The 16,431-nt window shown below is 29.9% G+C and overlaps 1 protein-coding gene across 1 annotated transcript; it reads left to right on the top strand.

Annotated features, from left to right (window-relative positions):
* Window positions 1-6,193: 6,193 nt before the first annotated feature.
* Window positions 6,194-7,763, top strand: LOC149494571 (uncharacterized). The gene has a single exon (XM_089723687.1). The coding sequence runs from the start codon at window positions 6,463-6,465 to the stop codon at window positions 7,423-7,425; it is 963 nt and encodes a 320-aa protein (XP_089579813.1). The 5' UTR covers window positions 6,194-6,462; the 3' UTR covers window positions 7,426-7,763.
* The last annotated feature ends 8,668 nt before the right edge of the window (window positions 7,764-16,431 follow it).

The following is a 16,431-nucleotide window of genomic DNA, read 5'->3' as shown; positions in this document are numbered from 1 at the left end:
TACCCTAAAGGTTATCACCAATTTGATAAAAGTTTTTCAAAGGGTAAAGTTATGTACTGCGTGGCCCACAATATTATTTTAATATATTGGACCTCCTATGTATTAAAAAAATTATTTTTCTTTTATTTAAAATAGGCTAAAATTGTACAAACTATAATATCACTTTAAATAAAACTCACTAGAAGTATAAAATAATGAAAGCTCATATACATGTATTGAAGAAATCAATTTAAACGCAAGATTACCAACAACTCTTCACACACTCAGAAGATGAAAATCGACAAAATAGAATTTTGTTTTAACTCATTGAATTGAATTCATACACAATATGCTAGCTTTCTAGAAAATGAAAAGATGGAAATCTTTATTTATCAAAAGTATCAAAAAGACATATATCAATGATATAAAAATACATTTGTAATCAATATTGATTTTGGAACTTAATTCTTATAAAAGTATCTTTTCTAAAGAAATAAAAAGCTTATTATTTAGAGTTTTATAAACTAATTTCTTCTTAAGTCTGTGGTTAGCATTTTCTCACTAACGACTCCCTTTGTTTACAAATATAAGTCATTTTAAGATAATTATTTTGTCGAAAAATATAAATCATTTTAGGGTAATTGGTTTCTCCACAAATATGAGTTGTTTTGAGAATATTAAAGAGCAATTAATGGCATTTTTTCACTTTTATCTTTTTTTTTTTAATTAAATGTGATAATTATCTTTACAATTTTCTAGAAGGTAATTTAATCAAATTAATAAAAATATTGTTATAATTTAGAACAATTTATTGCTTCTTTAATCGTTGCTCCCTCTGTCTCAAAATATAAGTTATTTAAGATTTTTTTTTTTTACACAGGGATTTTAAGGAAGCAACTAATTCTCTTAAATTATAACAAAATTACGAATAGTTTAACCAAATTACACTTTATATCAAAACCAGTAACAGCTTATGAATGTAGTTATTGTATTTAATAAGAAATGATAATGATAATGAGAAATAAAAATCGAAGATTAGGATGAAGACCTAATAGTTTGTATTCTGTAATGGTTTTTTTGTATCTTTACAGTAAAGCTATGTACATCAATTTATACAAAGAGATGAAGACTTTCTATATACAATTTAAGGAAATATGTGGTGATTCCAATATTAACGGGATCCTATTCTTAATACATATTTATGATAAATATTTTATTCCTTAATACTCCCCCTCAAGTTGGAAGGTGAAGATCATGAACCCCCAACTTGTGTCGAAGTATCAGAAAACGTTCCTTGCCCAATGCTTTCGTAAAAATATCTGCGAGTTGATATTGTGTAGGCACATACGAAGGCTTTACAATCCCAACTTGTAATTTTTCTCGCACGATGTGGCAGTCAATTTCAATGTGCTTTGTGCGCTCATGGAAAACTGGATTTGCTGCTATGTGCAAGGCCGCCTGATTGTCACAAAGGAGTGTAGTAGGCAAATCACATGGCACTTTCAAGTCTTGTAATATATATCGTAGCCAAACAATTTCCAAACATGTATTAGCCATCGCGCGATACTCGGCTTCTGCTGATGACCTTGACACATTTGCCTGCTTCTTTGATTTCCATGAAATAATAGAAGATCCAAGGAAAATGCAATACCCAGACATTGATCTTCGAGTTATTTGACAACCTCCCCAGTCTGAGTCACAATAAGCTTTCAGTGTAAGATTATTCTTTGATGGCAATAACAATCCTTGTCCTGGTGATCCTTTAATATACTTCAAGATGCGGATTGCTGCATCCCAATGAGGTCGTCGTGGGGCTTGCATATACTGGCTTAATGTTCTTACAGAAAACACTATGTCAGGCCGAGTTACCGTGAGATAAATTAACCGCCCTACAAGGCGCCTGTATTTGGTTGGGTCTTTTAACAATTCACCATCATCCGGTGTTAGCTTTAGATGTTGTTCCATTGGGAATTTATCTGGGCGAGCACCTGTGAGTCCCGCATCCTGTAAAATATCAAGTGCATATTTTCTCTGAGACATGTAAATGCCAACTTTGGAACGTGAAAATTCAATGCCTAAGAAATATTTCAAGTCTCCTAGATCCTTGATACGAAATTGTTTCAGTAGGCATTCTTTGAGGTGTTGCATTTCTTTGAGATCATTTCCTGTTAAAAGAATGTCATCCACATAAATCAAAATAGCAGTGAATGATGAGCCATGTTGTTTTGTGAATAAAGAATAGTCTGCTTTGGATTGCTGGTATCCTGCAGATTTAATCACATGGGAAAATGTCGAAAACCATGTCCGAGAGGCCTGTTTGAGACCATACAGAGATTTGTTGAGTCGACATACAATATTCTCCCCCTGTCGACGATGCCCTGGTGGCAATTCCATGTATATAATTTCGTGCAAGTTGCCATGTAAAAAAGAATTTTGCACGTCTAACTGGTGAAGGAACCAATTTCGAGCAGCTGCGACTGTAAGGAGACATCTGAGAGTTGTGAGTTTTGCTGTTGGAGAAAATGTTTCGCAATAATCGACACCTTCAATTTGAGTGTACCCTTTTGCGACAAGGCGCGCTTTATATCTTTCAATACTACCATCTGATTTGTATTTAATTTTATATACCCATTTGCAACCGATGGGTTTGTGCCCAGCAGGTAAAGATGTCAATGTCCATGTTTGATTTAATTGTAGGGCTGTGAGTTCTTCATCCATTGCTTGCTTCCATTTTGGATCAAGGATAGCTTGAGCATAAGTGCTAGGTTCTTTGGAGCCTGTAATATTAGCAAGATATGTACTATGTGTAGGAGAAAAACGAGAATTAGAAAGATAATTTTGAATGGGATACCTGGTTCCATTTGGCCGTTCTTGGACAGCGGTTGAATGATTGGCTTGAGTTCCCACCACGTAATCTTGAAGCCATGAGGGTGGTTTAGTTGTGCGGCTAGAACGACGGACATTAGGTGTGGGTTCTGCTGGAATTTCTTGGGTAGAAGAAGGAAGTAGGGCAGTTGAATTTTCAGAGTCATTGTGAAGGGTTGAAATTTCTAGTCTTGGTTCTGGTATATCAATGTCAGAGGTGGGTAAAATTATTGGTGAAGGCGGTAACGGTTTTGGAGTAATCTGTTTGTAAAAGGGAAAAATATTTTCATGGAAAGTGACGTCTCTACTTGTGAAAAAAGTTCCATTGTCTATGTCAAAGAGCTTATACCCTTTTTGATTGTGTGGGTAACCAATGAAGACACATTGTCGAGCTCGGGGATCAAATTTTTGTTTGGTTGAGACAATGGTTGCGTAGCATAAACAACCGAAAACTTTTAGGTGAGATAGAGAAGGTGGCTGATTATATAGTAGCTCAAATGGGGATTTATTTTTTAGCAGAGGTGATGGCAATCGGTTAATTATATATGCTGCAGTTAAAACACATTCCCCCCAAAATTCTAATGGTAAATGAGATTGAAATAAGAGTGCTCGTGCTGTATTTAAAATATGTCTGTGCTTACGCTCTACTACTCCATTTTGTTGAGGAGTATAGACACAAGTACGTTGAAACTCAATACCATTTTTAAGAAAGAAATTGCGCATGGAAAGAAATTCTAACCCGTTGTCAACACGAACGGTTTTGATGGAAGTATTGAATTGATTTTGCGCAAAAGTGATGAAGGATTCTAAGAGGGATTGTGTTTCAGATTTGTGATTCATAAGGAACAACCATGTGCACCTAGTGTAGTCATCGACAATGGTGAGAAAAAAACGTTTTCCAAAATGAGTTGGTGTTTTATGAGGGCCCCATATATCACAATGCAAAAGATTGAATGGAGAACGAGTTTTTATTGTGCTTGATGGAAAGGGTAACCTTGTCTGTTTAGCTTTAGGACAGATATCACAACAATTATGATTGAGAATTAAATTTTTATTGATAGATAACAATGATGATGCAAGTTGCAAACGCGCCGGAGAAGGATGTCCGAGACGCTTGTGCCATAAATTAGAATCAGCAGAAATTTGAAAAGCATGTGCTTGGTTCTTTTGAGGGGATATGTAATACAAGCCTCCGTGTTGTTTACCCGAGCCAATCATCTTCCCCGTAGCCAAGTCCTGCAAAATGCAACCATGCGGAAAAAGAAGAACACAACAATTTAGTTCACTGGTTATCTTGCTAGCAGATATGAGATTAAGATTAAAGGAAGGTACACAAAGGACATTTTTGAGAGTGATATCGTTATTAAGTTCAATTGTGCCTGTAGATGTAATGGCAGCAGTTGAGCCTGTGGGCAGGTTAATATGTGGTATGGATGATGAAGAGGTCTGCGTTAAAGATTGTGTTTCTGATGTAACATGATCAGTGGATCCACTATCCAAAATCCATGGTTTAATAAAAGCATAATTAATGGATGAATTATAAGTGGACAGACCTGTAGCGTTTACAAACGCTTCACTTTTACTAGAATCATTGTTGATCAAGGCAACAGCTCTAGCCAATTGTTGTATTTGTTCAGCAGTGAGGCCTTGCACAAGATTCCCATTGGATTCATTGCTGTCATGTGGCATTCGAGAAGATTCTGCCATATTTGCTGACGGATAGGAACCTTTTAAATTCTTTTTGCTTCGTTGTGGTTGGCCATTACGTCCATTTGAGCTCCATGTCCCTTTCTTTATTCGACACCTATCTTCCGTGTGTCCGTCTTTATCGCAGTGTGTGCAATGATACTTCAAAGTTCGACATTCATCTATGGTATGACCAGATCTATTACAATGTTCACAGAACTTACTTTTCGATTGCTTCCAGTTGGAAGTTTGGCCTTGTACTGCTGCTGCAATTGAAAAGTTTTCCCCATGGTCTGAGTTCATCTGCTGCTGTGTTTCTTCTTGTACAACAAGGGAGTATGCTTGTCGAACATTAGGCAAGGGATTCATGACTAGAATGTTGGATCTTGTTGTTTTGAATGAGTCATTCAATCCCATGAGAAATTGCATTAACTTATCTTCTTCTTTCTCAATTTGATGCTCTTTAGTTTGATTGCAGACTATGGGTGAACGATACAATTCGATTTCATCCCAAAATGCCTTGAGTTTGATGTAGTATGAAGCCACTGACATCGTTCCTTGTGACATTGTTGCTATCGCCTTTTGAATTCGAAAAATAGCCGGTGCATTCTTTTGACCGAATTGGTCGCGGAGGTCTTCCCAAACTTGACGGGCTGTCTTTGCATGAACTGTTCCTGCTGCAATTTCTGGCTCAATGGAGTGACTTAACCATGTGAGGATCAAGGAATTACATTGATTCCATAATTCGAATTCGGACGGATTTTTTTCTGGTGATGGCATTTCCAGCGTGCCATCAACAAATCCAAGTTTCTTCTTTGCTCTGAGTGCGTGAATCATCGCTATTTTCCAGGATTGATAGTTGACACCATTTAATTTAGTTGATACCAACATGTGTCCTGGTTGGTCTGAATGATGAACATAATAAGGATTGGTTGAATCCATGGCAACCAACTTTGTGGATTCTTGCTCTGATACCATAATAAGAAATGATAATGATAATGAGAAATAAAAATAGAAGATTAGGATGAAGACCTAATAGTTTGTATTCTGTAATGGTTTTTTTGTATCTTTACAGTAAAGCTATGTACATCAATTTATACAAAGAGATGAAGACTTTCTATATACAATTTAAGGAAATATGTGGTGATTCCAATATTTACGGGATCCTATTCTTAATACATATTTATGATAAATATTTTATTCCTTAATAGTATTTAATCTAAATAAGGGTAATATTAGACAAATATCATTTATTACTCCTTAAAATACTCAAAATGACTTATATTTTGGGACAAAATAATCACATAGCAACGAATTATATTTTAAAACAGAGAGAGTATAAAATAATCTTAAAGGTGTTATATCTGTGATTTTATAAAATATTAGTGCTTCCTAGAAACAACCTTAAATAATTTCTATTAATTTTCAAATTTGAGATAATTACTCTGACTTGCAATCAGATAAAAAAGATTGACCTAACATAGAACTTGGAACTCACGTAAGTGCTGATTGTAATAATTCTCCGGCCCGTACGAGTTCCGGCAATTCAAAATTGACAAGTGCTAAATAATATATTCTAGAAAACGGACAACTCAACCCAAACTGCTTGGATTCATGAAATTGCTGAGTTGCCAATTTTGGTCAAACTATGCTCTTATAAATTCTTGTTCTCAAAGCAGCCAATCTCCAAGAAAATTAAAATTTTCAAAATAAAAACCTCATAGAACACTCTAGACACCTTAGAATTTCAACCATCGATCCCCAGCTTAAAATCCCTCCCCTTAATCTCCCTCCTTCACAATCTCCTCCAATCCAAACCTGCTAGACCCTCTCTCTATCTCTCTCGCTCTCTCTTTTCGATTCTTTGCTCTTCAAGAACCAAAAAAACACATTCAAGAAAATCAAGAATTGTTTTCTTGAATCAAACAAACTATGGGTACTTTAGTGGGTCATGTTGCTCCAGGTTTTGCTTTCTTTTTTCTTGGGTTTTGGCATCTTTTCAATCATGTTAAACTCCATTCTCAACAACCCAATTCCTATTTCTCACATCCATGGTTCCCGACCTCAAAATTTAGGTACATAGAGCTTTTCTTGATTATGGTTGCTAGCTCTATTTCTGTTTCTATGGAACTCTTTATTGGTCCTGAAAGACACCAACCATTTGATCCTGATGGAACTATACCATCAAACCATTTACATAACTTTGAACACTCTTCAATATCAATGACTTTCTTTGTCTATGCAGCTTTTGCTATTGTTCTTGATAAAATTGGACCCAAGGCCCAATATGGCTTAACTCAATTTCTCGGATCATTAGCTTTTGGCCAACAGCTTTTTCTTTTCCATCTTCATTCAGCTGACCATATGGGGGTTGAAGGTCAATACCATTTACTTCTCCAAATTGCTATTGTTGTTTCTTTAGCAACAACTCTTATGGGTATTGGTTACCCAAAAAGTTTCATTATAAGCTTTATTAGGTCAGCAAGTATATTATTTCAGGGTATTTGGCTTATAATTATGGGTTATGTGCTTTGGACACCTTCTTTAGTACCTAAAGGTTGTTTTATTCATTTAGAAGAAGGGCATCAAGTGGTTAGGTGCTCAGGAGAGGAGGCTTTACATAGGGCTAAGTCATTAGTAAATATTCAATTTAGTTGGTTATTGATTGCGGTTACAATTTTTATTGTGAGCTTTTACTTGGGTATGGTAAAATTTTATGGTGAAAAAATTGAGTACTCAACTTTAACAAAAGAAGATGATCAGTTGCTTGAAGATGACTCATCCTCAGATGATCTTGAATCACAAAAGTTGATTACTGCTACAGGCAAAGAAGGCAATCCTAATACTTTTATGCATATAGGGAGAAGCTTTGTTCCAATTGACATTGAAAGGTAATTAAAGTTAGTCATGGGGGGTATACGTGTACAAATTTAATTAGGTTGGTGGGACCCACTCTCTGTTTAATTAAGCTCTCAATAGTGTTTGCTTAGTGAAAAAACATCGACAGTGAGGATGAGGGTTTTGTTTTTGTTTTTGTTTTTGTTTTTATTTTTTATTTTTCATTCATTGGTAAGTTCTTGGTGTCCTTGTGTATAGAAAAGAAATCAGAGTTTGTCAAAGAAAGATGTTAAATTTATGATGTCTTTGAGACCACCAACCACTACAGGAAAAATGTTGATTTTAATTTTATGTTCTTTTAATTTATATATGGAAAAATATTGATTTGAATTGCATATTCTTTTAATTTATATATTCATTATTCTCTTTTTTTAACATCATTTTCTGATTAATTTGATATTTTAATTATCAATTTAGCCTAATTAATTAATATTTATCATTAAATTTGAAATATTATTTTCATTGTGAAATTTATAAAATCATTGGTATTCATAAAATGAAATCGTAAAATCTATAAATTATGGTTCTGTTCGATAACAGTTTTTTTACGCAGTTAACAAATACGACTGTTAAAATAACTAGCTATTAAATCAATTAATTTTAAAACTAAGATTTCACTTGCAAATTGAAACATAAGAGAGCTGCCTTCTTCCATGAAAAAAGGCAGCTACTTAAGCCACCTCGCCTTCAACACAAATAAATCCAATTGAATATTCTATTCAACCCAATCCTTGAAAATGACGTCAATTGGTATTCATGATATGATATGAAGTTCTAAAATTTATAAATTATGATTCTATTTGATGGCAGTTTTTTTATATACTGTTACGCAGCTAATAAATATGACTATTAAAATAATTAACTATTAAAATAGTTAATTTTAAAAATTAAGATTTCATTTGCAAATCCTAAGCATAAGAGAGCCGCCTTCTTCCATGAAAATAGACGGCTACTTAAGCCACCTTGCCTTCAACACAAGTAAATTCAAGTGAATATTCTATTCAACCCAATTCTTGAAAACGACGTGAATTGGCTGCTGAAAAGAAATCTAAATCCTATAATTATAGTAATAATAAATATTCTAAGTTTTCAAAATAGTAATAATAATAATTTGTATAAAATTATTTAATTTCTTAATATGATAATTAATTTAATAGATAAGGAATTACTTAAAAAGATAATTATATAATTCACTGTGTAAGATAATCTCTTTAAAAAGCTACTGAATTTGTACTGATAAATCAAGTGATATGACTGTGACGTGGATCATAATTATCAGTTAAGCATCAGGCATGACACCAGCGTTATAAATTATGACCTCCAATAAAAGATGTTTAATAAATAAATTAATAATTAATTAATTGCAGAGCCACACACTTGCACACGTGCTCCAAGGTCTTTGATTACTTGAAGAAAATGAACTAATAATAATAATAATAATAATAATAATAATAATTAATAAACCACACGACAAAAAGCAATCTTTTAATTATAGTCAATTGCGTTTATTGCAACGAATCTTTTACTTGCTCCGAAGGATTTGAAAAAGATAAAAATAATTGATAGAATCCGACCATTCTTTTTTTTTTTTTCAAAAGAAAGAATCGGACTATTCTTTTAAATGATTTGTCTTGAGAGTTTTCTTTTTTTAGTCTTCCTCGAACTATTTAATTTTTTAGTAAATTATTATTTAATTCATCTGATTATATTAAAATTTTTGAACTACCACCTCCGTTTCATTTCACATTTGAGAAAATAACTTATTTCAAAATATTTGTCATATTTATATTTTCAAGAAATAATAAATGGTTTTTTCTATATTTGCCATTTGTACATAACCAATGATTATTACTTCAATTTAATGATTTTCTTAGAGAATTAGTATTAAATTAAAGGTAATATAGTGAATTTACTCAATAATTTATTGTAATTTAAAAAAAATTAATAATTTTTTTAAGGAAAGTAAAATTTCAAGTGTGACAAGTATTATAGAACACATGTAGTGTTTATAACCCTTATTTTTATAATAGAAGTTAGTAGTGTATATTAAAATATAATTAATGGATTATTTAACTCTTTTTTATGTTTTACATGCCACATACTAGCATGTCTATTCATTAAAAATAATAATAATAATATTTTTGTATCAATTAAAGAGGTGTATTGCATTATGATTGTGTTAAATTTTAAAAAAATTATTGAGTTTGACAAAATTGAAAGATTTCCTAAAATTTTGATAGATTCCATTAGAATTCTACGTAGAATTTTATGAAATTTGTAGGACTTTTCCTTGTAGATTTTGATTAACTTTTATGAAATTATAATGTTTTTATATATCCAACCAAAATTAATTTTACGACAAGGTTTTAGAGTCCAATTGAAAATTGAAAAATAATAAGGAACTAAAAAGCAAAATGCGTCATCTTCTCCAAATTTTTTTTTTCTTCATTAAAAACCTTACCGCTACTGACAGTGAAAGCCTGCAATGACCAGTGTCGCTGGCAGTCAACCTATGTCCCTAGAACAGTTATGATGTGATCGGAAGATTACAGGCTTTTCATCCTTTGATTGAAATTCGCAGGTGCCCTAACTATTTATAAGGTACTTTAAACGGGTTTTGGAAAGATATAGGAAGTAAAAATTTAAACGGGTTCGAATACAGGTACTCAAATGCGTATTTGAATGAGTTTAGAACGAATATGAATAGTAAAATTTTAAACGATACCTATACAGATAGTTTAAAATTCACTGGTACTCGCCCGCATGTTTAATAAAGGGAATATTGAATTAAGACTGTTAAATTTTAAAAATTTTTTTATGGATTTGGGAATGAGTCTTCTAGTCATACCTGACATTCTAAAATCTAATGAAATCAATAATTTCATAAAAGCCTTCCAAATCACCGATTTTTGAATACCATCAAAATTATGTGGACTTTTAAAAGTCATAATTAAATACCATCAGATTTTTATGAATTTTATAAGAGTCTGAATTAAATACCATAAAATTTATTTTTACGGATTTTATAAGAGTCCAAATTGAATACCACAAGATTTTAGTATACTCCAAAACAAATTTAGATTGAATACCATTAAAATTTTAAAATTTAACAGAGTTTGAACTCAATACAACCCGTGTAACAAATAAAACTAAATGACTGTATAATCAAATATTTACACCCAAAAAAGAAAAATACAATCAAAATTTTGAAATCTAAATTTTTAGAAATATTTGAATATAATCAGAGAATAATTAATAATTCGCTCATAATTTTTCTATTAATTTCTTTTTATTTTTCTTTTAGTCGATATATATATATATATATATATAATCCTGAAAAAAAAATACTTTAATCAGCTGACTTGGCATTCACCTATCTAAGCATTTCTATTTTTCTTTTTTACAAATTTTTCATTTTTTTAATTTCCTTTCCAAGCATTTCTTTTTTCTTTTATAATATTTTTATCTATATGTTGGCTCAAGGGTCAATTTTATCTTGAGATTTTGATGATTAAGCAAAACAAATAAATTTAATTATTTGTGTTTATGCTAATATTATTTTATACAGATTTATTTATGTTTAAATATGGAAAATAATAAACAAGAAAAATTCCTACAAATCCAAGGATAACTGAAGATCATGAAGACCATTGAAGATTTTAGTGGTTAGCATTTTAGGATTTGTTGTAAGATAAAGAGAATATTCATTTATAAGCCCAAAAACATTTCTTCTCTCTTTCTCAAAAATATTTCTCGAAAAAGCTTCCTTGAAAAGTCAAGAATCTCGTTTTTAAATTCACTTACCTAAAATGAAAGAGATTTTGTCTCAATCATTTTTGGTAACAAATTTTTTGAAAAAGATTTATTCATTTTCGGAAACTATCTCTATAAAAATCTTGTCTTTATTCACTTACCTAAATGAAAGAGATTTTGTCTCAATTATTTTTGGTAACAAATATTTTGGAAAAGGCTTTTATATTTGGAAACTATTTTTGTAGAAAAGTCCAAAATCTTACTTTTATTCGCTTACCTTAAAAGAAAAGATTTTAACTCAAAACATTTTAGGCAATAAGATCTCCGTATCTTCTAATTTTGGAAAGTCAAAATTCTTATTTAAAAGCTAAAGATTTTAATTTCTAAAACGAGACTTTCATCCCTCTCTATATAAGGTATTTTTCCCTTGTAAAGACATGAGTTTTTATTTTAAGAGTATAAGTCCATTGATCAAATCTTTAATCTCTCAAAACTTACTCTCCGCCCCCTTATTTCTTTTCATCTTATTACTTCACTTATTTTTAAAAGAGAAAAGAAAATTTTATAACAACTTCTTTTGAAAAACAGTTATGTTCTTTAAAACGATTTTCTAATCTTGATTTCTATTTTTTCTGTGCTTATATTTGCATTTCTCACTGTCTATATAGATTCTGTAATCTGTTGTAGACAGATTTTTATTTGAAAAACATTTGTGTAATAGCTTAGTCAAAAGCTATTGTGAAATAGGTTATCAAGCGACCTTCTCCTTGTGTGGGATTCTAATGTCTTAATTTGAGTTTCTATTCTCTACAAAAACAGAAAGGATTGAGGTTGACTAGAACCTTTGGAAAATCTAGAGGGACAAATGGTAGATCTAGGTTTTGATCTATTGCCTTGCACTATTGGTTTGTCTCTTACCCTTAAAAAGAGATAACATAGTGGAGGATCTCAAAATGAGTTTTAGGGAGTGGATGTAGGCGAGTTAGTGTCGAACCACTAAAAATCGCTGTGTTAATCTTTTTATTTTCTGAAGTTCTGCTTGATACCATTTTACTTACACTTTTGTTAATCTTTTAGAAATACTATGTTGTTAATGGTTTTGTTGTTCTAAACACGAATAAGCTTTATCTTTATCGAATATTAGAACTCTGGATTTCTGCATTGTGAATATACCAAGTTCTAACTTGTTCCTCTATATTCATTATATTTCACAATTTGGATTTTAATCAGTTTTCTAAGTTTACTTAAAGCTTTGTGAAGCAGTTAGGAAATTCAATAACTATCTCTCACATACTCTTTAATATTTGTCTAAACTTTATGAGGTAGTTCAAAAACATAATAACTTTCCTTCATAAAATAGTTTTGAAATTGATTAAGATATTGTGAAGCAGTTCTAATCAATAGCTGCTCTTTACAAAATCTTTTTATTTTCTGCATAGAGTTTTGTGAGGAAGTTCTAATCTTAATAACTTACTCTCACAAATGCATTCTATTTCCGCTGCAACAGAATTCTGATTTTATTTTGAATGTTAAATTTATATTTTTAAAAAACTCAATTCACCCCCTCTTGGGTTGTGTGATACATATACGGGACCCACACTATATATATTATCTATAACAATAATTATATTAAATTTAAAATTTAAGATTTAAGAGATTTTACAATAATTATATTAAATTTTAGATTTTAAATTTTAAATTTAAGAGATTTTCTTATCTCTTCCTAGAAATACTAAAACTCATCTTCTTTCTTTTCTCTATTTAAGAGAACTACAACTGCTCAATGAAAAATATGTATTGGAAAGAAAGTTTTCTAGCTTACGAATTGTTTATATATTGGAAAGAAATGATATTATTTTTCTAATAGGAATTGATGAGAAGAAAAATGAAGTTGTTATATTTGCCATGAATGAATTGATTTGCATAAAAGGTGTTCTTGAAGAAAATTTAAAATTGGGCACTATTTTAAGGTATACTACATCCAATCTATGCTTATCTATTTGTTTTTTAATACATTTTATGCTTGGGTTCACTTTGTGTTTGTAGAGGGAGATTCAGTTAACTTTAAGATTAAAGCATCATTTGAAGTTGAGACATCAAAATTTTACCCTCGTGTAAAATACATTACTATGGATGAATACCTTAACATCTTTTTCTATGTTGACGTGCTTTTAATATTCTCTGGTTGCTAAATTTTCAATTTTTTGTATACGTAATTGGCATTTAATTTATGTTTTCCGCTTTTGGTGTATTTTATGAAAATAAAATGTTATTATTATTTTTTATTTCCAGAAGAATAATATTATTGTTGTTATATTATTGGCATATTTCTTATGGACTGGAATTATTATGCTTAATTTAGTTTTTATTTTTTTTTAAATTGTCCATTGGGTTTTAAATTAAATATAAAAATGCATTATTCTTTAGAATAAGGTTTAGTTGGATTTTAAATGCATAATAATTTGTTATTTATAATAATATTATCAAGATTTATGAAATACAAATTTGTATTCATTATTTTTTCTAAAGATTTTTTGAGAAATGGACAAGAAAAGATAACTTTAAAAAAAGGATATCTATTCCAATAATTAAAAAAATTAATTATTGTTAACATTATAACCTAAATTATGGGCTCAAATTCCTTTTCTAAATTAAGGAGATTAATAATTTTGTCATCTTATGATTTATATGTAAATTATAAACTATAAAGTAAAATATACAATAATATATTAACCAGCGCAATGCGCAGGCCTAGAACTAATTTATATTAAAAACTAAAGAAAGTTGAAAAACGAAAACCAACAATGTTTTTGCTGAAATTTGAGATCCATATATATATATATATATATATATAAAGATAGAAGCTTTTATACTATAAAAGCTCTTGTAAAAGATTTTATAATTTCAAAACTCATTTCATAAATATTTTAGTGATTTTTAATTGAATAAAGAATTATTGTAATTTTACAATAATTATTGAAACAATTGAGTATTCCTAGGATAAGTGGATTACTAGGGTATAGAATTATGAATTTGATTGATAAATATTTTTGAGAGAAATGAGATTATTTGATTAGAGATGTTGGGTGTTAGAAATTTATTTATTTTGGCTTATTGATTGTGTTTTATTTAGTTTTATAAAAAATTTGGGTTAAACCCTATAATTCAAAAAAGTCTAATTTAAAGTCCATTATTAAGGAGTGATCATTAAAGTATTAATGGGCCAGTTAAATGTGTTTAGATTAAGTGCGGTTAAATCCTAACTTGGATTAAGATTGTATATTCTATTAGGGTTATGATGGGGGACTCTAATAGTCTCTTTTATATATATATATATATATATAGGTTATATCCTCTCTCTCTAGTTTACGCCGAAAAAAAAAAACACAAAAATATTTGCCACCCATTGGGAGTTTATAGACATACGGAGGAAGCACTTAGTCGTTCCACGGGCAATTATGCGTGACTATTTTTGTTTAATTCAACCTAGCTTTTGGAATAAAGATGGTGTCAATGGAAGCAGACAAGAGAACCTGTAAATTAATTTATTCTCTGTAATTTCAATTTACATATGAGTATCTCGGACACTTAAATTTTAACATTTGGTTCAAAAGTGATTGTGGGTTCATCGGGCATGCGTTTATCAAAAGTGTCTTGGTACAGATGGACAAATAGATCGAGGTTTATTTGGTCTGAAAGAAGAAGATAAGAATAAAAAAAAGTTGTATATTTTATGTATATAATAATAGGCTTATCCTATTATTTTCACTACTTTTCCTTTTTTTTTCTAATTTTTAAGTTGTATCATCTTAAGGAAAATAAACAAATAAGGAAAAAAAAAAAAATGAAACTCTCTCTTTCATTGCAAGTTTGGCTTAAGTGTGTGTGTGTGTATATGGAGAGAGAGAATATATGAGACTATATCTTTATTTATTGATTAGCATAGACCTATGAAGGACATAATAGTTATCCAAATAACTATAAATGAGAAAATCTAAAAAGAAAATTATAGATATAACTGCAAATAGACATAAATAATTAAACAAAAGAATAAGCAAATATAATTCTTTAAAGTGGAGAAAAATTGAAGAATTTTATCATTAATAAATTTGTTGTTTGAATTACAAATAAAAAAGAGAGTTTTTTTTTTTTACTATAATAAATTTATTAGATGACTATTAATTATTGAAAAAAAGAAAATAAACAGTTTCATAATTCAATTTCTTCAAATTAGAAAATTAATTTACAAAATAAAAGATTTAACAAATAATAGAATCAAGTTTCACAATATTATGCCACATCATCAAAGGTGTTTCAAATTTTATATAGTTATTATATAGGTAAATAGATATAGATATATAGATAGATTTAGATGTAATAAAAATGTAACTATATTTGTAAACAAGTTAGTTCTAATGGCAAAAAATTACCAAACACGTACCTTCAAAAACATATAACACAGAAACATAATATATAGGCAAACCAATTAATATAAAACAAGAGGTAATCAAGACTAATTCTAAAATACAATAATACCAGCATTTTGTAGCGTAGAACCGTTTCTCAATCTTCTATTTCTTCAACGAACTGCCTAAGGTCTTCTATTGTGTGACCTCTGTTAATTCTCGCAAACCCTAATTTAAGTTTACAGATTTTCTAAAAATCGTTCTTTGTGAGTGAGGAGGAAGAGAGCCAAGAAAAAAATGTATATTATCTCTGTTTTTAGTCTACATGTTTTTTAACCTTTTTCCGCAGCTTTGTATCTCAAGTCAGTTACGATAAGGAAAAACTTCTCCTTATTGTAAACAGACACTTCAAATTCAAATAAATAAAAATTATTTTTATTTTAATTAAAATAAATTTTATTTATTAAATTAAAATATATTGGTTTAAAATCCACCTGCACGGTCTATACAATGAAACCTTACAAGCTTTTTTAAGAGGCACCATCATTCTCTAAACGGAAACATATATTCTATCATTAATTATATTTCATAAATATACACTGCCATTGGTTAATTCACTAAGTTTATGGCTTCATAATGAAACTCACCTTTAATGAATTAAAACAATAAACATTAGATATATGATCATACCAATTAAATTAAGGTTAATGCTCGGTTTGTTTCTAGAAAATAACTTACAGAAGAAAACACATTATTTTCCGATGTTTGGCTTTATATAAAACATTCTTGAAAAATATTTTTCAACATTTGATATAACATTAAAAATTTTAATTTTACATCATAT

Source organism: Jatropha curcas, chromosome 7 (genome assembly GCF_041381405.1).
Source record: "Jatropha curcas cultivar XTBG-Jc1 chromosome 7, XTBG_Jcur_1.0, whole genome shotgun sequence".
In the NCBI taxonomy this organism is placed as follows: domain Eukaryota; kingdom Viridiplantae; phylum Streptophyta; class Magnoliopsida; order Malpighiales; family Euphorbiaceae; genus Jatropha; species Jatropha curcas.
The sequence above is the reverse complement of the archived record's forward strand: the minus strand, read 5'-3'. Positions and strand labels throughout refer to the sequence as shown.

Bases quoted from the DNA above. Each gene is read 5' to 3' on its own strand.
- LOC149494571 (XM_089723687.1), top strand. From the start codon at position 6,463: ATGGGTACTTTAGTGGGTCATGTTGCTCCAGGTTTTGCTTTCTTTTTT.